The sequence below is a fragment of the Punica granatum genome, chromosome 4 (assembly GCF_007655135.1).
Source record: "Punica granatum isolate Tunisia-2019 chromosome 4, ASM765513v2, whole genome shotgun sequence".
In the NCBI taxonomy this organism is placed as follows: Eukaryota; Viridiplantae; Streptophyta; class Magnoliopsida; order Myrtales; family Lythraceae; genus Punica; species Punica granatum.
In genome coordinates, this window is record NC_045130.1 from 37862856 (window position 1) to 37890117 (window position 27262).

General features: G+C 37.9%; 6 protein-coding genes across 6 annotated transcripts; 4 read left to right on the plus strand and 2 right to left on the minus strand.

The window, feature by feature from the left end:
- The first annotated feature begins 9619 nt into the window (after positions 1-9619).
- On the plus strand, positions 9620-12091 carry LOC116204448 (protein TRANSPARENT TESTA GLABRA 1). The gene is made up of 2 exons (XM_031536539.1): positions 9620-10778; positions 11745-12091. The coding sequence occupies exon 1, from the start codon at positions 9773-9775 to the stop codon at positions 10775-10777; it is 1005 nt and encodes a 334-aa protein (XP_031392399.1). The 5' UTR covers positions 9620-9772; the 3' UTR covers position 10778; positions 11745-12091.
- A 154-nt stretch (positions 12092-12245) lies between these two features.
- LOC116204449 lies at positions 12246-13461 on the plus strand. Its single transcript, XM_031536540.1, has 2 exons — positions 12246-12973; positions 13043-13461. The coding sequence occupies exons 1-2, from the start codon at positions 12627-12629 to the stop codon at positions 13185-13187; spliced, it is 492 nt and encodes a 163-aa protein (XP_031392400.1). The 5' UTR covers positions 12246-12626; the 3' UTR covers positions 13188-13461.
- A 3568-nt stretch (positions 13462-17029) lies between these two features.
- LOC116204401 (F-box/kelch-repeat protein At3g06240-like) lies at positions 17030-17907 on the minus strand. The gene is made up of 2 exons (XM_031536476.1): positions 17366-17907; positions 17030-17249 (listed from the first exon to the last, which is right to left on the minus strand). Exons 1-2 carry the CDS (start codon positions 17905-17907, stop codon positions 17030-17032), a joined length of 762 nt encoding a protein of 253 aa, XP_031392336.1.
- Positions 17908-20699: 2792 nt separating this feature from the next.
- Positions 20700-23732, plus strand: LOC116204402. Its single transcript, XM_031536478.1, has 3 exons — positions 20700-21074; positions 22102-22200; positions 23249-23732. Exons 1-3 carry the CDS (start codon positions 20700-20702, stop codon positions 23342-23344), a joined length of 570 nt encoding a protein of 189 aa, XP_031392338.1. The 3' UTR covers positions 23345-23732.
- Positions 23733-23901: 169 nt separating this feature from the next.
- LOC116205054 lies at positions 23902-25266 on the plus strand. The gene has a single exon (XM_031537496.1). The coding sequence runs from the start codon at positions 24099-24101 to the stop codon at positions 24963-24965; it is 867 nt and encodes a 288-aa protein (XP_031393356.1). The 5' UTR covers positions 23902-24098; the 3' UTR covers positions 24966-25266.
- Positions 25267-26085: 819 nt separating this feature from the next.
- On the minus strand, positions 26086-27262 carry LOC116205055 (NDR1/HIN1-like protein 26). The gene has a single exon (XM_031537497.1). It carries the CDS (start codon positions 26940-26942, stop codon positions 26289-26291), a length of 654 nt encoding a protein of 217 aa, XP_031393357.1. The 5' UTR covers positions 26943-27262; the 3' UTR covers positions 26086-26288.

Below are 27262 nucleotides of genomic sequence, written 5' to 3' on the forward strand. Positions count from 1 at the left end.
ACTCCTGTGGTTTTGACCTTTGGCTGCCACATTTCGATAGGACCTATTGATCGTAGGACGATGAAGACGAGAACATTGCACCTCTGAAGCCAAAAAGGCTTAGTCGATCTTTGCTAGCTTCTGAAGTCAACATGCTCAAGCTGTTTTCATTTGACCTCTGAAGGTATTACGCCTCAAGTCAATCGTTATTCCTCGACCTCTGAAGCAAAGGAGCCAAGTTGATTTTTCGAAAACTACCAGGCAAAAGAGGCCAAGTCAATTAATGGTTATTATCGTCAAAGGAGCCCATGCCATTGCCATACTCAATCTGCACATACAGTCAAATATTGGAATTAGTTCGCGCAAGACGACCATTTTGATGTAAACTTACTTGTCTCAGGGGTATTGGATATTATAATATTTAATCTTAGGAAACAGAATGTTTGGGAATAAGATCCTATCCGATCGATAGGTTAGTTAAAATCTTTCGAATTTTCCAAAATCTCATCGATATGATAAAATTATTTATTTACTAATTTAGTTAATGTATCAAGCCTATTAAATACTTATTACATGTTCTGGCCTCTGATCGCCACGTTCTAATATTTTCACACTCTCCGTTCTCAGTTTATATTAAATGCATTGGTCATAGGAAAAAAAATGGAGTGTCACTTATAAAATAAAATGGAATGTCCTAGATTTGATAATTCAGCATGAATCTTTATTCTTTTTTGGTGAGGCAGCATCAAAGCAAGCTGGATTGATTTGCAAAGAGGCTGCACACATATAGCATGAATAACTTGTTGTAGGGATAGCACAAATCAATCCAATAATAAGAGGTAAATAGGGAAAGTGTCGCGCAGTGTCCCAGGATTATAATTTTGATGATCGATAATATTGTAATCGTAATTAAATTAATGCTTGATATAACACGTAATCCAAATATACATAGTAATATTAAAAATATTGCGGCACTCTACACTTCATTGTTATTTTTTCACAAATTTTATAGAAAGAGAGGTTCACTTCATTTTATTTTTTGAAAAAATGCATGTGAGTATCAAAATGGTAATCCGCTAAATTTTGTAGGATGTGACATGTTTTATTTAATTATCTAGATAGATAGCTGAATTTGGAATTTTTTGAGTGAATGTAAGGAAAAATATAATGAATGAACAAGAACTAAAAAAGAATTAAAATTTGTAGGTAAACTAAAAAAATGATAAAATAAAAGGTTGAAAATGAAAAAGAAGGAGGAGGCACGTGGCTTTACAAAGATTCCACGTACTTGTAGGGGTGCAAATGAGCCGAAACATTAGCGAGCGGTTCGAGCTCGGCTCAATGAAAGTTCTAATTCAGCTCGCTATCATAAAGTTTGAGCCCAGCTCGGCTTGAGCTCGATAGTTAAATGAGTCAAGCCGAGCTTAATGGTATTCGACTTATGAAACTCTCAAGTTTAAACAAACTTTATATATATATATATTCTTATAAGTTATAATTATATATATATATATATATATTATGAGTTATTACTATAGTCCAATCCAAACCCATGTGAGCTCGAGCTCACGAGCCCAAACGAGTTCAAGCTCACGAGCCTTATATAAGTCGAGCTTTGTTGGCGTGGCGAGCCTATATGAGCCAAGCCGAGCCCAAACTCGAAGAGTTAGGTTCGAGCAAGCTCAAGCTCGAGCCGAGCTCACGAACTAGTAAACGAACCGAGCTCGAGCCTAGTACATTTGGGCTCGGCTCAGCTCATTTACACCCCACATACTAGTAATAATTTTTTTCCATGATAACTAAGATATGACAATCTTAAAATTCCTTTGGAGGATGTGAGGAGAAATCAAAATAAGGGTGAAAATGAACATAATTGAAACTTTGTAGAGAAAAGGGTAAAAATGAAAACAGAAGAAAAAGGAAAATGGGGATTGTTGGCTTCCTCTCTTTGCAATGAACCTACCCCATGTACCCCTAATAGTTTTTTCCATAATAACTAAGATACGATAATCTTGAAATTCTTTTGGAGGGTGTGAGAAGAAATCAAAATAAGGGCAAAAACGAAAATAATCAAAAGTTTGTAGAGAAATATTTAAAACGAGAAAAGAAAATGGTAAAAATGAAAAAAGAAGAAAAAGGAAAATAGGGATAGCTTGCTTCCTCTCCTTGCAATGGACCAAGTCCACGTAGCCGTGGTAGTTTTTTCCATGATAACTAAGATATGATAATTTTGGAATTCTTTTGGAAGATGTAAGAAGAAATAAAAATAAGGAAAAAAACGGAAATAATCAAAGTTTGTAGAGAAATGTTAAAAATGAGAAAAGAAAATGGCAAAAATGAAAAAAAGAAAAAAGAAAAAAAAAGGAAAATGGTGACAGCTGGTTTCCTCTCTTTGCAATGGACCAATTTTAGTTTATTAGTATATAATATAATAGAATATGAACCGATGTGAAATATTACGAGTTTCCGTGAAAGAGCCGATGTTGAAATATTACGAGTGTCCATAAAAATATCGCACAAATGAGTGGAACACAGTGCAATGTATTAATGTCTACAATGACTAAAGTCAGTCGAACCCTAAATAATTAGATCATATACATGTAATGATTGTGAACGCAATCACGAATGGTTGTCGATACTTCACCAGTAATGCCGAGAGAAGTTAAATTTCCATTATAAGGACAACTGTTTTGGAAATAAGTCTGTCGGCTGCTCTGTTATTGTGCGTAATAGGTATAACACGTGACACATTATCATCACACGCATAAAAATATTTATTTTTGTCAATAGTAATTTTTTTGTGATATTATTAAAAATCAAGACAAATTAGGAAACTTCATTAGCTTGTGATATTGTCACGTGATATATTTGTTACATATAAATCTTTCTCATTCTTCTGAAATATTTTACACGGTAATGGAGCCCACGAACCTTCGAATTAATCATTGAGTTTATCATGATATATATGGTTGGTCCATTATAGAGGTTGATCTATTGACTATTTGGGCACATATAGTTATTTTCCAATTTGATAATTCTTTTGAAAAGTACTCGAGTGAACAGCATAGATAGGCATCATTTGTTTTTTCTTATTTCTTTTTTTATATGCATCCCATTTTATTTACCCTAAATTGACCCGGCCTGTAAGTTATCAATAGATGAGCTTTTTTTTTTAATCACAAAATTAGGAATATTTATATAATATCTGAGGTGATTCTCTAGAACCAGACACAATATATATAATTAAGAGCCCCGAGGATTAGTCTCATACTTATAAGGGATATAGTACCTTTAATTATCACATGAGGAGGTTCATGTGCTTAAGAGGATGGACATCAAGAGTAAATTTGTAGAGATAAACTTCCCTATCCTTAAAAGGGAGTGTTTACATAGGCCAGTTAGAGGGTGTCACATCATAAATTGTCGAGTGATTATTGATGTCGAAATAATAAAAAATTTGTTCTTCATAAAAATACTTGCTAATAATAAGAAATTTGTTATTTTGTAAGAAACTTAGAGTTTGTTTGGTTTCAAAAAATTTTCAACTATACTCCACTTATCTTCAATTCAACAACACAATTATTACTTTAGAGTTTTTCTTCAATTTTTTTAACCATTCAATTCAATTTTTAATATTAAATTATCTCAATTATTCATTACTTTTTTCATAATTCAACAATATAATTATTACTTTCTATCAATTATTCATTACTTTTTTTTATATTTTTCTCATAATTCAACAACACAATCATTACAAATCAATTAAAATCAAAACTCAACTCAACTCTAAAATCAAACACAACCTTATTATTTTGAATACAACAAGATTCTTGTTAAATGACAAGTTACCTTTGTTAAATAACAAAAAAATATTTTTTTGGAAGTCTCCTTAAAACCGACCTTTTAAGGAACCTCTATACCCTAGGAGTACCCAAATTTGTACCCTAGCCTTTGTTTATGTCCTTTCTCAGTTTATGTAGGCACCTCATTGGGAGGCAACAAAGAGAGTTCTTCGATATCTCAAGCAGAGTCCAGGCCAAGGACTTCTCTTGGAGACACCATTACACTTGGATTTGCAAGCCTATTATGACGCTGACTGGGCGGGATGTCTTATGATGCGCTGCTCGCTTTTTGGTTATTTCATTACTCTCGACAGATGTCCCGTTTTGTTTAAGACAAAGAAGCACACAATAATTAGTCGTTCTTCTGTTGAAGTAGAATATCACTCTTTGGCTTTTACCATGGCCGAGCTCCTTTGGCTTTGAAGTCTGCTGCGTTCCTTTGGCATTAATCATGATAAGTCAATGGAGTTATTATGCAAAAAGAAGGCTGCCATTCATATAGCCGCAAATCCGGTTTTCCATGACCTAACAAAATACATTGAGATCGACTTCTATATGTACGAGATCATCTCAGTGAAGGTCGGATTTCTACACATCATGTTCCTACCAATCTTCAACTTGCTGACATTTTCACTAAGGGACGTGACCGATTCCAATCTCTTATTGCAACTTGGGTATTCTCGATATTCATGTGCCAACTTGAGGGAGAGTATTGCCAATATTTATGGGATTGGGTATCTTGTATTATCATGTAGCATATTCTGTATAGTAGGAGATGATTTTCTTTCCATGTATTTGTATGCCCACCCTAGGAAAGAGCTCACGGCTCTTGTGTATATATTCCATGTAATTTTTCATTAGTTGAATGAGGAGAAATTGCCTATCATTCTGGCCATCTGATTTAAAAGAAAGTATATCTTAAGATCTAATACATAATACGCGTACTCATCAATTTTTGTATTTTCGTAGTTTGATGAGAAAGATATGAGGCTCCGTCCAAAGAAAAAGGTGGTGACACCGCTTTTTTTTAAAAATAAATTATATAGTTTATATTTTTAATTTTAATCGCCTAGTAAAATAAAATACAAATGAAGTTTCTATATTTTTATTTTTTTATTCATTAAGATTAAATAAAATATACAATATGACGAGTTAAATTATTAAAATAACATAGAATTTAAATGAAAGACTTCTTACTTCTTTCCAATGCTTAAAAGAATACAAATATGTTTTTTCAGATAGATAGATATATAAGCTAAGAAACATGTGTCATTAGATGTTAAGAAAATCCAACAAAACCCCAAAAAGAATTGGAAGAAACCATTTATTCAACATAATTACAACAGCAAATTGATTAATCATTAAAATCACTTAAATCAACTTGAGCGATTTTCTTGAATATCCAACTATAATTACACAATTAGAAATCTTATTTTCAAAACTCAACTTGGTATGGTAAAATTCCTTGTCTCTCCATTGTTCCATGCGGAATTGATTTTATTGTTATTAGGAAATAATATATTGAATATTTGATCGGTCTACATTTTAGATATTTCAATTTATTTCATATTAGTTAGGCATATTTTTTAGATTTTTTATTTTAATATTTTCTACTCACCATTTCGTTGGCCATTATAATCCTTGAATCGATCAATATAATCAATTTCTTAAACTCCTTCAGCTTAAGCATCACCACGTACATTGTCTTCTCCGCTTCATCTTCAATAAATCTTTTTTTCATCTATTCCGTAATATTTCAAGTTTGACATGGTATCGGGATGGTTTTGATTCAAGGGACCTTATCGGCACTTTCTGGCTGAATATAAAACAATTTATTTCCATTCATGGGATATAAGATGATTGTTTGCTTTCCGGCGTGATAAAAACCCTAGGCCGCTTTACCGCAGTATATAAAACGGGAGCTGGCCGCTTAATTTTTGGCGTAATATAAGTGGAAAATTGGCTGCATTTCAACGGAATATATAACGGGCATTGGCCACTTTCCGACGGCCGATTATAAAATGAGAGTTTGAACATTTGCGAAGTTGTCATTGGATCTGAATCACACTAGTCAGCTATGAAGATTAAGATGTCCAGGATGACCATTTCGCAGATTCTGACATGCTCATTTTGAGGGGAGTATCGGTTGTTGATTTTGTTGTTATTATGAAATAATATATTTAATATTTTGTCGGTTTAGATTTTGAATGATTCAGTTTAGTTCATTTCATTCTTTTAGATTTATTGTTTCAATTTTTTCTACTCCACACTTAGTTTATAAATAAATAAGTTGGCTTGTAATCAATTGGTTATATATTTCATACTCAGTGGGACTACCTCTATCCTTTTATTAGTTACTAAGATTTATATTTCATTATATTAACTCACGAATCTCCTTTATAATCAAAAAAATAATTAACTTGTAATTGCTGAGTTGTTCAACATAATCAATATCTTATACTCCCGTTAGTTTGTGTCTACCAATTACAACATGTTTATCTTCTTCATATCATCTTCCACAAATCTTTTTCTATCTCTTTCACAATATTCAAATTTGGCATAACATTGAGCAACTATATGTGTACATGCATGCAGCTGAAGCATTATCGGTTTTATCGTGATAATTCTAACCGTGATATCAGTGGCGGAGCCAATGTATTGGCGAGGGACTGCTCTCTGAACTTTGAATTTTTTAAAATTTTATCCCAAAAGTATGTTTATTTATGATTTTTTTTATATAAAATTAGTATTTTATTCCCCTGAAAAAAAATATTTATATACTATTTATATCGAGTAACATTTTTACCCCTCGATGAAAATCTTAACTCTGCCGGTGCGTGATATGCAATTAAACCGTGGAAAGGGTCAAAATCGACCTGCCACACAGAAGGGACCACATAGACATAGATAGGCTTTAAATTGCCACCACATGTGTCCACAAACTTTTACCGCATTAAAAGCCAAGAGCCCTCCTTTGCTTGCCCAAAATGCACTGCAAGAAGGAGCCCAAGAGATATACATCTTCGAGATCTTTGGTGTCCCGATTTCTTTTCGGTCATGGCCAGCCTTTTGTTCCCTTATAGGGGTCACATCCCGTGAAGAAAACGGCAGAATTTTCTAACGCGGGCTTGAATTTTCTAACGTGGGCTTGTATTGCCCAAGAAAAGTTTATCCGAATCCCGGAAGTTTATACCACAACGTGTTACGGCATCGATTCTATCTTGGACATGCTTCTAAGATACATAGTACTGCTAGGAATGATATACTTCTGCATACTTTAGGGTTCTCGCACCGTTAGGTGGAGGAAACCCCTTTTAGCATGGGATAATCTCCCCCCGATCCAAGTGCGGGCATCCCTAAAATACGATTCATTCGTGTATCGTATAATTTTCACACTATCTTTTATATTCATAATTATAATTTGCACATCTCTATATCTTTTGAACTTTTATTATATTATTATTTCATAAAAAGATCTTAATTTCATAAACCACAAATGAAATACAATTTAGAAAATATTGTGCTCGAGATGAATATATATAATTTAATTCCGCATATAACGCGGTTCATCTCTAGCATACCCAATAAAACAACTTTTAATTATATATATATATATATATATATAAATATATATCATAATGAGTTGGATATGTAACCGAGTTACAAGGACATGCCCCGTTCGGTTGGGCCGTCCTAAAAGACAGGGCGGCCGGGGGCGGGGCCCTTGATCAAGGACGGTGGAGGTGCATTATGATTTGTTGGGTTATATCATGATCAATCATTTGCATTTCCTAGAAAATCTAATAGATGTCTGTTGTCGGATATAGAGATAGAGATAGAGATATATATTTTGTGTATATAGAGATAGAGATGACTTGACCATAAAATTAGGTTGTTCCATGCATGTGCCATATTTCCATGTCCAGTCAAGCTCATGTCGTGTCACTTTTGATGAACCCATATTTGGGGTTGGTCTGAAACTGACGTGGATTTGAGCTATGGAGTTCATTGGAAATAAGTCAAAAGTTGCTTGTAGTCCTTTCGAGAATAATTTCAGAAGAGAGGATTGGGTGAGGATAACTAGGTTGTGGTTGAAAGCTCATTGTTGATCGATATCGCATCGCATTATGGGCATTTGCATATGAGAAGTTATTATCTATTTATGTGACGATACATATAAAAGTTAGTCAAGACTCAGAAGTCTCCCCATGGAAACCTCTCCACCACTTAAAACAGACTGTTGGAAGTAAGTACTGCTTTTATAATGAATGAGAATATGATCCGCGCTATACGCAGAATGAAAAATAATTTTAACTTAGTAATTTTATAAACTGGAGCTAATTGTATTATTGTATGAATTATTTTTTGTTTATTCCCAATGGCAATTATCATCCTTTTAAGATATTAATGAATTATTTTAATATTGGACCATGTATGGTGAATTCTACGTATTTAGCGAAAAAAACAAAACAAAAATTTAAAATTAGATTGGCAAGGAGAGAGAAGAACGTTTGAGAAGGAAGAGAACGGTTATGGGAGAGAGGGAAGAGAATGAGATAATGTTGGGAGGGAGAGAAAGAAAGTGAACTACTTATAATATGAATTTACAATTTCACTCCGAATTTAGTAGTGATAATTATGTACAGTTACTCCAAAGGTAAGTATGGTCTCTAATAAACATTCGTGTTGAAACGGAGCTCGGCCTGTCATATCGGTGCCCACCCTTTAACACACAAGTACGCTCACGCTAGTACAAAAAAAAAGTAAGTAAACAAACCACGATAAGACGGATCTCTGCACAGATGGCAGCGGCGGGGGTTTTAGGTTCCACCACTGATCGATATCGGTGGGCATTAGCTCCATCTGGCCCCGAAGGTGGTCTGTGCCGGGCCTCTTTCGACAACCGTAGTGCCGGTTTAGGCAACCTGCAGTTGTCTAGGGCGGTCGATTAGTGCTGGGCCCTGGGAGAGCTTATTGGGCTTTGTCACCCCGAGTAATGGGAACCTGTTCGGGTGGAGTGGCCCATCTTTCCATCTTCTTTCCTGGAGAGGCCCTATTGGGTTGGGCCTACTATTTCCTCCGCCCATTCCATGTTACCTCTAGGCTCTATATAACTCCCCGTAAGGCCCAATTAAAATCTGATGCAGCCCTGATTTTCCAATCATACCAATTTGCCATTGCTAAATTTTACTCCTCAGTTCCATATATTAGGTGTCAAGACTAGACATTTCGCACCTCCAGCAGATTCAGATAGAGGGAGAAATTCTTTAGTGAATCTATCTCGTTATGTGACGTGAGAATCAATCAATTAGAATGCAGCAAACTCGTAAAATGAGGTGTTAATTACATTGGCAGTTGCTATAATTATTGCTAACCGTAAAAATTTATTGATTTTTTCTCATCACATTACCAGAAGGTAATATCATTTAAAAATTTATAGGACACAGGATATAAAAGATTACAAACAAGAATACGACTCTGAAATATTCACAGTATTTATGGAATTATGTCGAAAATTTTTCATCTAAAATGTCTGTATGAGATTCGAAAGTCTGTACTTTAGTGAATAATCCATCGACCATTTTTATTTTTTCGGTTACAAAGGAGGTCGTGAGTCTAGCTCGATCCACCATTCTTTTATTTACATTACAAAGCACAAACGAAATTACAAAAATAAATAATCTTATTAATTTGGATCCTATACTTTCTGGTCAAAGGTCAAAGCAAACTACCATTCAACTAAACCAACCGCTGCCTTGGCCACAACCACATGCTTCCCATCCAGCGGAGAAAGAAACGTCGTTAGGTAAACGAAAGCCGCCGTTTTGGAACACTCCCCTGTCGTTTCGTTCACGCTTCCTCGCTCACCGGAAAATCCCACCTTCCCGGAAATGTCCCCAACGAACATAAAACCCTAACCTCCGACTCAGTGTTCCTCTCACTCTGCGGCAATGGACAACTCGACTCAGGAGTCCCACCACCTCCGATCTGACCACTCCGCCACCTATGAGTCCCCCTACCCGCTCTATGCCATGGCCGTTTCCCCCTCCCGTCACCACGGTCACAACCACCGCATCGCCGTCGGCAGCTTCATCGAGGAGTACACCAACCGGGTCGACGTCGTCTCCTTCGACCCCGACACCCTCACCCTCAAGCCCATCCCCTCCCTCTCCTTCGATCACCCCTACCCTCCCACGAAGCTCATGTTCCACCCCAAGTCCGACCTCCTCGCCTCCTCCGGCGACTTTCTCCGCCTCTGGGAGGTCCGCGATTCCTCCGTGGAGCCCGTCTCGGTTCTCAACAACAGCAAAACCAGCGAGTTCTGCGCCCCTTTGACCTCCTTCGATTGGAACGAGATCGAGCCCAAGAGGATCGGCACTTGTAGCATTGACACCACCTGCACGGTTTGGGACATTGAGAAGAGTTGCGTCGAGACCCAATTGATAGCTCATGATAAGGAAGTGTACGACATTGCGTGGGGGGAAGCTCGGGTTTTCGCATCGGTCTCTGCTGATGGGTCGGTGAGAATTTTCGATTTGCGGGACAAGGAACACTCTACGATTATATACGAGAGCCCACAGCCCGATACCCCTTTGTTGAGATTGGCCTGGAACAAGCAAGATTTGAGATACATGGCCACCATTTTGATGGATAGTAATAAAGTTGTGATCTTGGACATACGATCCCCTGCAATGCCGGTGGCAGAGCTCGAGAGGCACCGGGCAAGTGTCAATGCGATAGCATGGGCTCCCCAGAGCAGTAGGCATATCTGCTCTGCTGGGGATGATACGCAGGCCCTGATTTGGGAGCTTCCCACTGTTGCCGGACCCAATGGGATAGACCCAATGTCGATGTACTCTGCTGGTTCGGAGATTAACCAACTTCAATGGTCTGCTGCTCAGCCTGACTGGATTGCTGTCTCATTCTCAAACAAAATGCAGTTATTGAAAGTTTGAGGTGTGAAGACTGTTCGTCATATATTTTGATTCATATTAGAGTTTGGTATGTCTTAAAATGAATAGGCTTGCCTGATGTCCAAATTGTGCATCTGCTGTTGTGCTCGCTGCTTGAACTTCGCTATATTTAGGTCCATGAATGCTTGTATTCTCATTAGTTCTATATGTATTCACAGTGTGTTCTGTTAACAAAATGAAATCTTGTCGTCACTTATAAGTAGGCCTTCCTGTTTGCAGACTAATGACTCTTGCCGAAAAAGTGTGGCTTGGCATATCTCTTGTTAATATTTCATGCCTGGATAAGAAAAAAAACAAATAATTAGATCAGTTTCTGGTCTAAGAGAGCATGAAGAAAGTTTTCCAGCCTTTGCTGGAGAAATTCGATGGCTCTGAATGACTGGAGAACTATGTACATAGTTGCAGCAAGTGAGAGTCAGATCATAGTTATATAGTAAGTTACTTTCCAAAGAAAAAACTCATGGACGGGTATGTTGCCCTTATGGGAAACACATGTTTGAAACAGAGCGATGGGGATGATTTTTCTTGCTTGCAATTTGGAAATTGCCTATCTGAAATATGCGTTTGTGAAACATCAGAGCGGCAATGGTACTGTTTCTCACTCTAGTAAATTAGGCTGCAATAATCGCATTTGAATTATTCTTCATTTGCATTCTCTGAAATAGGACGAGTGTGTTATTGTGATGGGTCTGGCATCCCAAGCTAAGTCCTTGGTTCCTGAAGCAATGACTTCTGTAATGGCCCATTCATTTCTTCATTCTTAAAGATACAGGTCTTTTCAAGTCTCTTTCATACAGCTGCTAGTGTCGGATCGGAGTGAAATAATAAGGATTAGCTACTATTTACATTTACTGGCTCCATATAATTGTCTGCAACTTTCTGATGTCGAGGCCCTTCCCTTTACTCTTCATAGAAAGATTTCTCAAATTTTTGCTCTACTTTGTTGCAGATTCCTGGCCATTATTGAAAGGAGGTGGGCGAAATATTGGGTGCTATCTATGCTTCTGTTGAGACTTTTGAAGTTTTCTTCGACAATGAATTGATGACATAGATGGACCTTGCAACCTTCCCTGCTGGCAAATGGTCCCAATGTATAATGCTGTAAATGGCCTTGTTGTTGTGTCAGTGGGTCGCCGTTAACTATCCCCTATGTATTATTTGTACCTTCGAACTTCTAACAAATTGTGGTTTTATCAGTATCAACCAGATCTTACTATTATCCGGGGTCTAGATCACTGTGGATGTGGTGTGTATGTAGATGTTCTTCTGTTTCTTCCCAAGTGAAATTTTGCGGCCTATTTAATGTTGTGCCAACCTTAACTCTTCTGCTGGGAGCATTTGCTCATGCAGCAAAAGTAGGTCGAGAGAGAGACGAGACACAGATTTATGTTTAATTTTATTCAAGACTAGGAGTGCCCTCTTTGGGCTCTTCCCTTGCATGACCAATCAAGCGGCAATCACTTTCCATATACAACAGTCGGTGTATTGGCTGAGACTGATATTCACTCGGGTGTCGGTATTCTGTAGCCACGTCCGTGAGGGGAGGCGTGGGATGGGAGATTACTAGTCAGAGACTTTTGAGAGGGTATGATATGATCCTACCGGAATCGTTGACCTATTCTTTTGACTCTGCATGTGTGTACAAACAAGTGGATACAATTGTTCATAAGTACATCGTGAATAAATGTAGCTACCGAAAATTCGTATATAAATGCACATCTGTATGTATTGGTCACCATAATGCTCTGCTCCCTAGTTAAGGAAGAGCAAATATAAATTCGACCTCTCTCTTCTGCTTCACATCCTTATGTCCTTCTCCTTTCCCGTTTAAATGGGCTTTGCTTGCGGAGGTGCCGCCCTTAGGATATCATTCGCGACACTGCAGCTCCTCGGATTCTCCCTTTTGAAAACCATCTTCCAAATCATAGTCTCTCATCTTGCAATGCCCGACAAGTCGCTGCAGCCTGAAAGAGACGATCATGATCCCCAAGATCGCCCTCCTGCCTCGCTCGCCCCCCTTCCTCCCCGCCTGATCACCGAATCCATCAAGAAGAGACTTCCCTTGACAAGGATCTCCAAGTGCAGGTTGAGCAAAATTTTGACAACGGCCCCACTCTGCGTCGTGTGTATGGATGGCGTGGCTCCAGAGCAAGAGATCCGGCAGCTTTCGAACTGCAGGCACGTTTTCCATGCAGAGTGCTTGGACGCTTGGATCGAGCAGGGTCACGTAACATGTCCCCTGTGCAGGTCTAAGCTTCTGCCTGACAATGGAGATGAAGGAGGAGGCAAAGCCGAGGACCCAAGTCATAGAGGAGATCCGTGGAGGACGGAGAGGATGATTTACTTGTTTGGTGGAGACTCTGAGAGGGGCACTCAAAATTTGTTCTTCTAGGTGCAAATCTATCGAGTGACTACATACTAATACATCGGTAATTAATCGCATATTATTACTCGCCTTGATATGTCTTATCCGTCGTATGCTTGTGACAATATGTGTATTGCCCCATATTGTTACCTTCGGTCCCATCAGTGTGGAAAATATAGAGGATAGGATTTCTAGAAGGTTGTTACCGTACTGATGCTGGCAGTATATGAGTGATAACATGTTTTCCAATATAGCTCGCGAGAGGAAAGAAGCAAAGAAATGATAAAACTTCTAAGAAAAAGAAAAAAAGCAAAAAAAAAAAAAACCAAATGGAAATGCGAGAACAGAATGCATAAGCCATATGAAAGGAGATCTAATTTTATTTGAAGAACAAAAACGATTTTACAGTTCATTGGATTAAAATGAATTTCCATCAAACTTGCGCACAGCAAATTTTCAAAAACCACAGACATGTAGGTGAAAAATTACACCATATTTGTTTCGCTGTAATAGAATGAGACGTGAATGGAATGAATACGTAATATGAATGAACTAATAAGTAATAGAATTATGATTACATATGAGCTTCTTTGATTGTTTGGTTGGAGCAATAGAGGAGATAGGAATTGCAATTCTTAAATTGAGATTTCTTTTTCGACTAGGATAGTCTTTAAAGCTTTCTGGCATGGATAACTATTAAAGCAGAAAGTGAAGATGCTTATGCCCACCAATAATATATGATTAGATATTCTGTGGTTAGAAGCATGGGGTAGTGGTAACATTATTTTATTTGTTGGAAGAAAGACTTTTTAACACTTCATCTGCGATGCTCAACAAGTTTCTGAACTTATTCTATGGTCAAGCAAAATAGCAAGTTATCTATTCAGAACTTTAAACTTGAAGATTTTTAAGATAGATTATTTTTGATGATACCACTTTATATACTTTTATGCTCGGGCAGCATATATATATATATATATATATTTTTTGTGAGCACGTAAAGGGAGTAGGTTAGTGATGCAAAAGAGCAAATATATGCCTTATCCTTATGCTTGAAATGATTCATAAATAAGATCAAATTCTCCGTGTATAAAGTTATGATTAACTTTTATTTGCTCAGCCCACTTATGACAACATGTAGCTATATTAACCATGACTGTGCATATAAGCTTAACCGTAAGCATATGTGTAAACTTTACGATTGTCGATATATGGACCGCCTCCGATTGGATGACCAAGTCGAACGATTGAATTAGATATATTAGTCATTATTACAAGGAGTGCCTAGAGGTGCAGCACAAATGCATGTACGATGTTCATTACTCTTCGTTGAATAAAACATCCCCTCCCTTTTCCTTCATCTCCGAGGGTGGCAACTTTTTCCTGCCGTCCATTACTACCAACCAAAAGAGAGCGAAGACTTCATTGAAAATATTTTGGTTGAAACATCACATGAACTACCTCAAAAAATTCAAACAGCTGTCTCTATTGCATGACGTCGCAAAAGTTGATATGTGTCAATATTGTGTACTGCCCATATTGTTACCTTTGGTCCCATCAATGCGGAAAATATAAAGGATAGGATTTCTAGAAGGTTGTCACCGTACTGATACTGGCAGTATATGAGTGATAACATGTTTTCTGATGTAGCTCGTGTATATATATATAACATCAATCTATGTTTGTCATTTTGTGATATACACCAATTGATATTTGAAAGCTTAATAGACTCTAACTAAACCAAATTCAATAAGGATTGATTCATCAAAAAAATAAAATTTTTTCAATCGTGAATTTTTTTTATTTATGATATTAAAATTCAAGAATTTAGTCACGAAAATAAATGTCAAAACTCATTGAATCAACTCATATTGATCTATATTTACCGTTTTATGTATTATATTCGTCAGGGAAAAAAAGGAGTATTGAAGTGTGTATAATTCTTCCACTGAAAAAAAAATGTATCATTCTTTCAAGTAATTAATTTTGAATATAATCCTGTTGGTAGATAATTTCTAGTGACTTTAATTAGAAGAAAATTTCCAAATGTAAAAGCTTTATATATAATATGAGAGAATCATATCGTGATGGATTATATATACTTCTTTACGTTTTCAATTTGCTTGATCCACCGACCCTTTTATAATAATTAAAAAAAATCATTTGGAACTCGTAAAAAAAAATTATATGGGGGACTCGAATCATTGGCTTTGTTGGAAAAAAAAAAGTATGCAACTTGTGAAAAATTATTATAAAAGAATCATGGGAAGACACTGGAACCACCAGCCGTGGCTGGTAAAATAATCATTCTGCGACATGTGAAGATTTGAAACTATGATTGAAAATTATTGTATGAGAGAAACACGGAAAGTCTCGAATCTAATCGTTGTTGTTGAGAGAGGACAAAATATTTTGCAACTTGTGAAGGATTTTATATGAGACAAGAAGCCTAAACAACCCGCAAGTTTCTGTCCTTTTTCTTCTTCTTCTTCTTTTTTTTTTTTTCTTTTTCTCCCTGCGGAGTAGGTTTATGTATCTTGATGGATCTCAAAATAGAGGCCCCAAAAGTGAGCATGATAGAGTGTAGCCAATAGTTCATTGAAGACAAGCGAGAACAGTTATTCAATTTCAATTTTGAACCTCTTTTCAAGTAAATGGTTAGGGAATATTTATAAATATTTTACAGGTATGTAATTTCTGGCTCACTTTATTCATTATTCATCTACATCTAATTACTCATTTAAGTATCGAAAATGAAAATCGGAATTCCCTCCTGATATTCCCTTTCTTGTAAGTTACCAGAGCATGGAGTCCTTTCTGACAATATCGGGTACCCCGATTCCCGATCCACATCATGTCTCTTTCGTATTTATTTTATTTTTCTTTGAGATAATTTCGGTGGCTCCCCAATCTATTGGGAATTATAGTTTTTGCATCAACTTGCAACATGAGATATTCCTAATGAGTTTTGAATTATTTGCACTACACATTCATCTATTGATAACGCGGTTTTATCAATTATTTCGTACCTCGTGACCTGTCTAATGGAAATTATTCTAGGTGTTTTGTATCTCTATTCTGCGATTAAGATGTTGAATTCAAGTACTGTGAATAAAAAATCTATAATTGGAAGAGTTTATTCAAATTCGTATCAGGATTAATTGGGACAAATTGATTGAGCATTCAAATAACAGCTCCTGTAAATCTCCCAAAAAAAAAAAAGCATATCTATAGATTGCGCTGCTGATATGTAATTCTCTTTTGCTGTATTACAATCAACAGCTTACAATAGATATCGAGCAAAATAAAGAACAACGGATATTTAAATTCCCCCCATTTCTTCTCCTTCTCCTCCATTGAAAATGGCCTTCGCTTGCAGGAAGTGTCGCAATTTCGAGACCTCGGGCAACCATGAACTTCCAAGTCGTGTTATCCAATCCATTGTTATCATATATGTACATATTATATGATGTAATACTATTATTTGAGGCAAAACTTCATATTGTAATCGCACTATCTCATACTAGAGTGTAGAGACTCATTCCATGTCCTGTACCATTGGATGATATCCGCTCGATCCCGTCCTATATCCGAACATTCCATCACGGGATAAGATTGTGTGCCCGGTGCCCCTTCTCACCGGAAACCTTTGCGACCGTCCTTTATTAACCAAATGAGGGCAAATCTCATCAGCGGTTGCAATTAATTGAGACATTTCAACTACCTGCAAACCCTATTAAAATCCAAAATTTGAAACATCTCTCTCTCTCGTGATCATAGTTAGCTAACGGTGACCCACTTGGATTTATTTTGCACAGATATTTTTATATGAGTTATAAGGCGACCCATACTATTGCTATATACCTTAATCAAAGACGAGGTGAAATATGAGCCTTGATATAAGGGATTATGTCAACAAAAGGAACCTCATCATCATAAGGACGCCCAAGAACAAGCTTAATGGTCTTCAAGGTGGTGATATGCTCGGAAGGGTCGTATATGCTCATGAAATTGTTCGCCCAATTGATGAATATAATGGGCTTCCCATCTATTTCTATTGCAATCACCAAAGACCGTAATGGCCGAGTTCTGCATAAATGACGGGGGAGCCACTCTAAAGAAAGACAACACAGCTTATTCCAAGACAAGGACCTTCCGATCGGATCGCCACATGAGGCCTTCATGGCCCAGATCTCCAATGTTACCGCATAAGTCCGATGCGCCACGAGGAATCCTCCTCTGAGACACCCAAATCCACTGATTCTATCTCCCAACGATACCAGCGGTCACAGGGCAGAGGCAGGGCAACTTCATGGAATTTGCCGGTTGCGACATTAAACGCGAGCAGGAGTGTACCACGGTGCTCTAATTTAATAAGGTTGTTGTACATCCAATAAATAGAGCCGTTCAAATACTTCCCGCACGGGCCATGTATATGCGAGTAGTTACTTCTCTGCCTGGTTGTTTTCCATAGACCACTCTTCAGAGAAAAGATCTCGACTTTAGTCGGGTCACGTCTCCTTAGAGTTGCGTAGTTGAGGTCACTACCTTGTACCAATTTGTAGTCATCATATTGAGCATCGTACACGAAACTGTAAAAACAGTTGTACGTCCTGAGAACGGGACTAGGTTCTGGCAGTTCCTTGAGCTCCTCGGTGGTCGGATTATACAAGTAGAACTTCTGACCATGGGCGACCAAGCATACAATCCCATGACATGAGCCCGCAAAGCGTGCCCCATACGGCATCCAGCTGTTGAGCTTTGTAAATGCAGGATATACTCCGCCATTGATCAGTTCTTCGGTGCCTATCGACTGAGGGTGCCTGCCTCGCTCCTCGAGGAGTAGGAGCCTTGTTCAGGGCTTAGGGTTTCCGGCCTGCTGTACCAACATGTTGAGTGGCCGGGCTTTCGCGAAGTTTGGGATTGGAGATCAATGAGTGCCATCGCTTGCTGAGGCACTTGCATCGGATCAAATACTTAGTCGGCAACCTCAATAGTATATCAATCAAAACATCTTCTCCAACATCATCCGAGGAGTGTTCCATTGCTCAGACGTAGCTAGAGATGCAATCAACCACCATATAAATATTATTATACTATTCATAGAGCCCGTGCGTTGCACCGGTTTGAAAAGAAATTGTAAATAAAAATTTTAAAAAGAAATTGCATCGCTTAACAGAAATATTTTGTCATATATAATATATTCTTAAGGTAGAGAGTTGGTCACAGTCGAAATAACATACTCGCATTCTTGAGATTTCTTTTCACATAAAGTTCAGGTCTATGCGAAAATATAAATTCTGATTTTTTAATAATTTCGAAAGATTTTATAACCAAAAATAATTTGATCATATTGCCTTCAATGGAGATCATCATAGTATTAAAAAGAGCTTTTCCTATTTTTGGTTTTTCTTCTAAAATGGAATGTTGTAACTGAAAATAATTTCAAAAGATTTTGTTCATAATTTATAAAAAAAAAATTAAATTTAAAAAATTCAAAAAATCGAAAGAATTTCATTCAAAAATCGAACATTCTGAGATCATTTGGCCAGTCTCACCTTGTCCTTGCTTTCATATAGATATAGATATAGATATAGATATAGATTATTATTATTATTATTATTATTACATAAATAAAAATTTGGGACTTTAATCCACAATGTGATTTCGCTTCTATCTATAGGAGAAGGATATCAAAAAAAGATTTTTCTACATAGATTTTCGCCGTGATATATATTTACATATACGATAATAATTTAAAATCTATTTAAAAATTAACATATCAAAATTGGACAGTTTGGAAAATATATGGTACATATATCTTATTTATGGGAGAAGGTATAATGTCAAATAAGTTTTTTTCCATGGATTTGGCCGTTATGTATTTAGTAGTCTAAAATCTAATTAACAAATTAGAAAGTGGATGGTTTCGAATATATATGGTGCAAATATAGTAATAAATTTTTTTGGGTGAATAGTAATAAAAATTTTAATTTGGACAATTTTTTTAGTAAAACTAATAATATAATAAATTGGCCACATAATTATATAAAATTTTTAATTTGATCCGCGTAGCCAAATCATTTTATCTATATCTATACTATATATAAAAATAAGACGAGTTTTTCCAATTTTTATAATTTCAAAAATACCCCTATATTCTAATGACTTTTTCTCACACTTTTTCGACTAGTGAATTTTACTTGTACACTTTATCTTATAATTTTACATTTTGGTGTCCATTGGTTCACGCTCATGCATCAATTCGCTCTTACTTAGAGAATTACAACCATCAGTTCTCTTTACCTTTAACTTTCTCTATCCCATTATAATTTCTATCACATGTACTTGGGTATGAGTTATGAGAATTATGAGTAAACCGGGACTTATGAAAGAGAGCCCTTGTACCACATTGAAAATATGAAAGGTTTTAAACAGTATATGAGAAACGGACAAATATATAATTGTTTACTATAAAAGGAGCATTAGGCCCCGTTTGAAATTTGGGTTTGATTTAAGAATCGTGATTTTGATTTTAACTCTACCCATAACAAAATAAATTACACTCATCAAAGTCAAAATAATGGGCCCCACCTATAAATATTTACACCACTTCATTTTAATACAACTCCATAATTACAATATTCTCAACGCCATCCATTTATTTACATGTTAAGATGTTCCCCCTCTTTCAGCATGCCATATTTGATTTGCAATAAGGTGGAATCGTGAGGAGCAGCTGTCGTTGACGAAGAAGGAAGAACAACGAGGGGCCGGGGCGACGAGATTTGCAGCGCTCAGGAAGAATAAGGAGGGGGTGGGGGAAAAACTTGGGGTGGGGGCCGTTTGCAGTGCAGCGATGAGGAGGGGATGGGGTTTCAAAAACATTCAACGGTCAAATGAATGTGGGCCCGCAAGTTTGACTAAATACTCCGTAAAATCACAATCAAAGTCAAGTTAAAATCAAACCTAAATTTCAAACGCCACCTTAATTAAATTGTTAAAGTTGTTTTTTCGAGAGAAAATCTATAATAATCCTTAATCGCCCATATATCTCTCTATTTTATCTCTTCTCTATTTTTCTATTAAAAAAGGGTAAATTGCACTAGTGGTCCAAAAAGTTTTACAAGTATTTCAATATGGTACAAAAAGTTTTTTTTTGCTACTTGATGGTACAAAATTTTTCAAAGTTGCTTCAATATAATACAAACCGTCATCTCGTCATTGACTCCGTCAAGCCGATGCTGATGGTGCAAAATCGATTTTTGTGGGACGTTACATGATGGTGCAAAATGTTTTGAAGTTATAATTTAATAGTACAAAATGTTTTACGTAAGTTACATGATGGTGCAAAATTTACAGTCTTGTAAAGGACGGCTGGACGGCGTTAATGGCGAGATGACGGTTTGTACTATACTAAAACAACTTTGAAACATTTTGTATCATCGTAGCAAAAAAAAAATTTTGTACCATATTGAAACATTTATAAAACTTTTGGACCACCAGAGCAATTTATTAAAAAATAATAAAAAATAAAAGATGTTTCCAATACTTTTATATTTCCTAAATTACCCTTTACTCTTTGTTAGTAGCGTTTCGCAGTTCACATGTGCCGTGCAACCCCCGTTGGAGCCTTGGAGGACGCTACTGTTCAGCCAAATAAAACTATCGCTCCATCTTCCCGTCCCAAACTCCTCTTGTTCCCGCCCGACCGCCCGCTGCTCCTCTCCTCCTCAATCCATCGCCCATTGGAGCATCTCAACCACCAACTGCCGTCCTACCAGCCTCCACAGTACGGAGCTTTCACTCTTTGCCCCAGGAGTTACGTCCTTCCTTGTCCATCGATCATCTCCCCGAAAGCTCCTGCTTCCTATTGTCCGCTCATGCCACTCCACCAGATGGTTTAAACGTAAGGTCCTCCCTTTCTGTTCCTTTCTCCCAGTCGGCCCTTCTTTGGTTTCTCTTAACGCCTATAAAGTGTTCCGCAGAATGCCCATGACGGTTTCTTTGCTGTCTCTCGAATACGGTATCCCCTCCTTTCCATCTATTGCTTCAGTCAAGGAATGCGTTTCCCTTCTCTTTCACTTTTAATCAATGGAACTTTAAATAAATATATCCAAAATGATAAACAAATAGTTACATAGATTGACTATGTATTATTACCTCTTGGATAGAGTGGGGTAGCTATTGCAATTAGCCATCAATGGGACATCTGGGTAGTATTGCTTGAGCCATACAACTCCGTATAGTATGGATGATAGCAATGGCCCAAAAATCTACTCATTCAATGTTGAACCTACGTTCACATACTTTCAATATTGTATTTTTTTTAGGGAGAAGTATGATTTATTAAATCTTTTGATTCTTTTCTTTTCTTTTTCTCTTTTTGGAGTACTGGATACTTAATTGGGTTGATCAGATGTTGTGTTCTCTATGCCAGCACGGTGCTGGATTACTTCCCTTATATATCCGCTACTTCTTTTCCTTGTTTCCGTCTCCAACTAATATGCAATAACATTTACCATCTTCCGTTACCTAAGAAAATTACTCTTGTGGAAACCGAATGGTCTGAACAACGATAAAATGTTTGAGAGCCATTTGAAATCCTAGAAAAGTAATGGGCCTCTGTATTGAAATAGAGCATTACTACTCTTACTATATTTTATTTAACATGATAAGATGCTAGCTGAGAAAATGTCCTGCTAATAGTTGCAATTCCTAAAGTCTTAGGCATGGCATAATCTTTATTGTACCGCCTTTCTTCGATAGGATTTTGAAACGCCTTTTTTTTTCCCCTGTTCTCATACAACAATAGTAAGTAAACTTGTTCTGTAAAGCAATTATTGTAATTAATTGATTCGTGTTAGTTGGTAATAAAAGCTTCTTTAATCTCGGCCTCCTTATGTATCTATGTTTTTCAAGAGAATCGCTTATCATGCAGATCATAATTGCATTTTCCATGTTGGACATACACTTTAACAAAAATGGAAGAAAATTACTGCTGCCAAGGAGTCTTTCCCCTTCTACTCTCAGTCATGAGGTACCAGGACTGCCACTTCATCTTGGTTCAAGCCTTTTCTTATTGGTTCTGCTTTTTACTTGTTGCAAGGAACCGCATCCATTTTACAACTTGTGTCTTGATAAAGTGAGTTTGTTAATGGATTTTGACTGATTGGGAGTGAAATTTTCAATCTTTTGTAAACATAAATGGAGATTTTCATGGTTTTGTTATTACCTATTTCTTAAAACTTTTCTTTTCTTGAATAGCTAGGGTAAACTTATCACAGAGTTTTTGTATATAGTGAAGTCACTACTATATTCTCAAAAATTTCCTGATCCTGAAGGAAGTTTAGAGTTAATTTTGATTTAGCTGGTACTGAAATCACTTGTTGGCAATTGGACTTGGTGTTCGATACTTTTCCTCTTTATCATCCTTAGTAATTGCTGAATTTGTGTAATTTATGCAATTTTTCGGTTTGGTAATCTCTTCGGTTGGAATGCACAGGTTTAGTTATTCTGCCTTTTACAAAATTCAAAGATCAGTGCTTTTCCAGCTCTGCATAATTGTGTGAATTTTATTTGATCTTTTATCAAGAATTTTATTTCGTCATTGTGCTTGTGCACTCGTGCATTAAGGTACTAGGTTGGTATTCTGGATGAAATCGAAACAATTTGTACCGAACTCATCCTTTTTAATGCTCTCTATTGCTCTTTTTCTCTTTTCTGGACCTGCATGTATATTATGTGGTCTATGAGATTTGGTTTGTTGCCATGCATTTGCCATGCCTTCCAACTTATCAACTAAGTGCATCTGCCAAGTATTTTCTCAAGAATTGATGCCCGCCCAGTTCATGACTTGCATGCCATTTTTTGTTTCCGTAACTACAAAATAAGAAAATCTTCATACTTTGATTAAATTATTTGGTGAAAAAAGTCTTCTTATTTGAGTGTTTGAGCTGTGGCAGCTTTTCCATCTATATATCTATGTTTTATGGATAACAGCATGGTCTATCTCTCTCTATCTCAGCGGTTCAATTCTGTGTTCGTGATTCTTTGTTTACGAATCTTAAGTTTTCTAATATTTTCAGGCCATTTCCCCTCATGGACAAGCGAATGCGATCATGATGTGTCTATTTTACAGTTCAGTTTCGTATTATGTCAACACATGGAATTTGATGCGCTAGTTTCTTTGTTGAATATCAAGGCAATTTAAGGTGAAGACTAATATGCTTTATTAGTTTATTTTTTCAATCCATTGTTGCTTGTATCTTGTCAATATTTATTTTAAATAATGTCCGATAAAATGACTGGCTAAGAAGCAGATTTATTGTTTGTGAAGCGAATGCCTTAGTTTTTTTTTTTTTCTTCTTATTTCAGTTCGGCTCGAATACTTTATGATTTCATTTGTTTGTAAGTGCCTGTTAGCATATTTTGATTTTGCAAGGTTATGTTGGATCCTCTCTGTTGGCTACCCTGGTTGTAAGTGCTTCTAGCATGCTGTCAATTGCTAGCGTTTCTCTTTAGTTTGAAATTTGCATTCTTATTTTGTTCTATCGAAAATATGTTTCGATGTATACTTCACTTTCCTTAATTACGGATATAATCTATATATTCCACTATATATTAAATAAGAGAATATTATGAATATATATTTTTTCGATGAATAATATTTTTTTTTAATTTCATTTGTAAAAATGAAAAGAGAATAATCAAAGCAATTGACATTTTCTATACCCATATACAAAGGAATATGTGATTCTAAACATTCCTTGCCTTTTGATTTTTCTTGATTAAAAGAAAAAGAAAAAAGAAAACCCTGAAAATCAATAACCCCTCCTCTACTTCATCATCATCTTCATCTTCTTCTTCTTCATCTGAGGATGGACTCATTCTCATTCACCAAGGCCACAATCCCGGCACCAGCCGCCGGCATCGGCCATGGTTGAGATTCCACAGCCGCCGCCGCGGCCGATAACTCCGCCTCATCCACACCACCACGGCAAGCCCGCCGATTTCCTCTTCGCAGCTCTCTCAATCTTCTTCCTCTTCTCTTCCTCCTCCTCGCCTCCCTCCTCCTCCAAAACCCTAAAGATCCCATTTTTCTCTTGCCCGTTGAAGCCCCGAAGGTTTCTCAAGATCTTCACCATGTCCAACCCCAGCCCCAAGCCCCGCCGCCATACCCACCGCCACTTCGCCAACCCGCAGTCCCTCTCCGATTGGCTCAAGCCCCGGCTGCCGTCCGACTCCTTCGCCTCGTGGGGCGTCAAGCCCGGGACCAAGAACGTCCACAATCTCTGGCTCGAGCTCTCAGAGGGAGAGACCTCCCTCGCCGACTCCACCCCTCCGGTCCGCACGGTCAACGTCGTGACGGTCCGAATCATTGGGAAGGATGGCAGCACCCTGGTCGAATCACGCCAAGAGCTATCAGACGGCTCGGTGAGGGACCGGTGTCGCCCACTCTCCGAGAAGATGAAGCCTGATGAGACCCCCGAAGAAGCAGTCTTTCGGGCCGTGAAGGAAGAGTTGGGCTCCATCATTCCCAGTCCGGCAGAAGAAATCGTGCGGATCGTGCCGGGCTCGTATAAGAAGAATGTGGAAGAGAGGAATTCCGCCTCCTACCCGGGCTTGCCAGCCCGATACATTTTGCATTCCGTGGATGCCATTGTGGAGGGATTGCCCGAGGATCAGTTCTGTACAGAGGAGGCCGAGGAGTACGAGCATTGTGACGAAATCGGGATGGGGATAGCCGATCAGGCGGTTTCGGTGAAGAGGCATCATTGGAAGTGGGTTAATGCTGAATCCTGAGTCGAAATTTTTGAGCTTGGTTTGAATCTTCCCCTCGTTAAGGGAATTTTGTCCTCTGTTGATGCAGTAACTTGTAACCTGTTGATGACCGCTTTGTGATTAGTAGTGTTATATCATAAGAATGAGTATTGTTCCTTGGGCAGTTCTTCTCAGCAAATTTGAGACAGTTCGATGGCTCTTTTCGTATGCCTTGAATCTTTCGAGTTATGTTCTTTCCATCGGAGCTCATTGTTTTAGTATTACCAACCCAAACTGATACAGTAGGCTTTAATAACATATACTTGCTAGTTTTACTTGGAGACCCCTACGTTGTTCATATTCATTGCTGTCCCTCTTCTCGAGCTTTCCTTGAAGATTTTGTTCCACTTTCTCGTTACTGTGAAGACCCCTAGAAGGATGAACATCTAATCACGTCTGATAATATCAGTAGTTTTCTCGATCTGCCATAATAGATGTTCTTTATCGGCTAATCATTTTGACTGATTAGTCCGTTGTTTTCTATGGATTTTTGGTAATATATATTTATGTTGGCTGTCGTGTGCTTTTTTTCCCGCCTTATGCTTCATAACAAATGGAGGGAAATGTTGGGAATCTCTCTGGTTTTCTTGCTTGGTCACCAGCACAATCAAAAACACTCTGGGAGTTAATTTAACTTCCAACAGTAGGTCTGTTCATTTGTTCATGGAAAAGGCTTCCCCTTTATCAAGCGCAAACAATCATCGTTCGGCTATGTAATTCATGAACCGGGCTTTCATTCCTGTGATGACCCGAGTGGTCTCATTTCTCCCAAGAAAATGATTCTGGTGTTTATGATAGCCAGTTTCCCTGGTATATTCATTCCAAGATGCCATGAAATGCTGTATATTCAGTATGTTCCTTAACGAACAAGAAAGGAAAGAATGTCCAGTAAGTGATCCGGTCCTCTCTGAAAGATGAGGTTAGTGTTTTCTGCAGGGTAGCCAAAGGAAGTTCTGGGTGATAAATTGACGGGTAAACTTTATGAGAGATTCCTCGAGCATTATTTTCTGCCTTTACTACTCTTTTCCTCTTCATGAATTTCATCATCATCGTCTTCTTCTTCTTCTATCTTACTAGACATACACTTTCTTGTCCATTCATGTCTGATAAAGAAACCCATCTCAGAAGCAGAAATTGATATCATTATCTTACTGGACATACACTTTCTTGTCCATTCATGTCTGATAATATTAGTAGACGCAACAACAGCAGAAAGAAAGAAAGGTTTCATTAAACTTGTCACTTTTTAGAGTAGTTGCGGGCTTGACCATATCAGCGTCGAGGCATGTAATATACAGCACTGGTTCACACACTGGTCGAACACCGACTGCCCTGATTTGAGCTGAATGGTCCTGTGGTCAGGACCTGAGCTCCAAAAGCCATGACAGTGATACAGTCGACGTTAAGTCGGTATCTTGCAGACACCCACATACCAACCTTCCAACGGATCCTCCCGTTCACCTTAAGGTTCAGCACCAACTTCCCGGCAGTCTGATCCTTCCCGACCTCGTAACCAAACGATGGGCCCACTGGTAATTCACTCCCCGCCAAGGAAGCACTCAGCGTGTTGCTCTCCCCATGCCCTTGGTAGAAAGGAGGGATAGGGGAGTCAACAGTTATCTGCTGACCTTTGTAGGACGCGTAGGCCTGGAGCTCGTCGTAGTATATTCCAACCTTGGTATTGGGGTTCTTAGACTGGAGGGTGAGTTGGATGGAGGAGTTGAGGAAGTGGGCGGGGCCCAAGGTGAGGTCGAGTTTGTAGAGGTCGGCTTGGCAGAGGGAGAACTGGGGCTTGGCAGGGTGGAGGATGATGTAGATGAGGAAGATGAGGGCGAGGACGGAAGTGAAGAAGGCGGAGAAGGCAAAGAAGAGCTTCTTGGGGAGGTTGTTAATGGTGAAGTTCTTGATTCCTTGCTGCTCTGCACAGTGCTTAGGGGACCTGCTGAACGCTTGAGACATTTGCACTGTAGACACGGGGAGAGCGAGAGATTCTTTGATTAAGGAATGAGATGTTTCCGAGACGGATATATAGATGGAGCAATGGAAGTTGCAGTGTAGAAAAAAAGGAAGAAAAGCAGAAAGCCACAACGTTCAGGCAGTTGATGACCGAAACAGGGTAGATAACTCCTAGTTCGACGTGTTTTCTATCGCTTTAGCTCTTATCTGATCATGTTTTGCCTTCCCAAGATATGATGGTACAACCATAAGGTACCTCCATATACTTTTTCTCGCACTCGTGTTCGACATATATCTGCTATGGATTTTTATGTCGTGTGTCT

What these genes read in the sequence shown, in the direction of transcription:
- LOC116204448 (XM_031536539.1), top strand. Translation starts at nt 9,773, where the DNA reads ATGGACAACTCGACTCAGGAGTCCCACCACCTCCGATCTGACCACTCC.
- LOC116204449 (XM_031536540.1), top strand. Translation starts at nt 12,627, where the DNA reads ATGGGCTTTGCTTGCGGAGGTGCCGCCCTTAGGATATCATTCGCGACA. An exon ending in CGGCAGCTTTCGAACTGCAG is followed by an intron (nt 12,974 to 13,042) that starts GCACGTTTTCCA and finishes TCCCCTGTGCAG; the next exon opens with GTCTAAGCTTCTGCCTGACA.
- LOC116204401 (XM_031536476.1), bottom strand. Translation starts at nt 17,907, where the DNA reads ATGCCGTATGGGGCACGCTTTGCGGGCTCATGTCATGGGATTGTATGC. An exon ending in TGGCGCATCGGACTTATGCG is followed by an intron (nt 17,250 to 17,365) that starts GTAACATTGGAG and finishes TCATTTATGCAG; the next exon opens with AACTCGGCCATTACGGTCTT.
- LOC116204402 (XM_031536478.1), top strand. Translation starts at nt 20,700, where the DNA reads ATGTTTCCAATACTTTTATATTTCCTAAATTACCCTTTACTCTTTGTT. An exon ending in CCAGATGGTTTAAACGTAAG is followed by an intron (nt 21,075 to 22,101) that starts GTCCTCCCTTTC and finishes CTTATCATGCAG; the next exon opens with ATCATAATTGCATTTTCCAT. An exon ending in CTTCTACTCTCAGTCATGAG is followed by an intron (nt 22,201 to 23,248) that starts GTACCAGGACTG and finishes TAATATTTTCAG; the next exon opens with GCCATTTCCCCTCATGGACA.
- LOC116205054 (XM_031537496.1), top strand. Translation starts at nt 24,099, where the DNA reads ATGGTTGAGATTCCACAGCCGCCGCCGCGGCCGATAACTCCGCCTCAT.
- LOC116205055 (XM_031537497.1), bottom strand. Translation starts at nt 26,942, where the DNA reads ATGTCTCAAGCGTTCAGCAGGTCCCCTAAGCACTGTGCAGAGCAGCAA.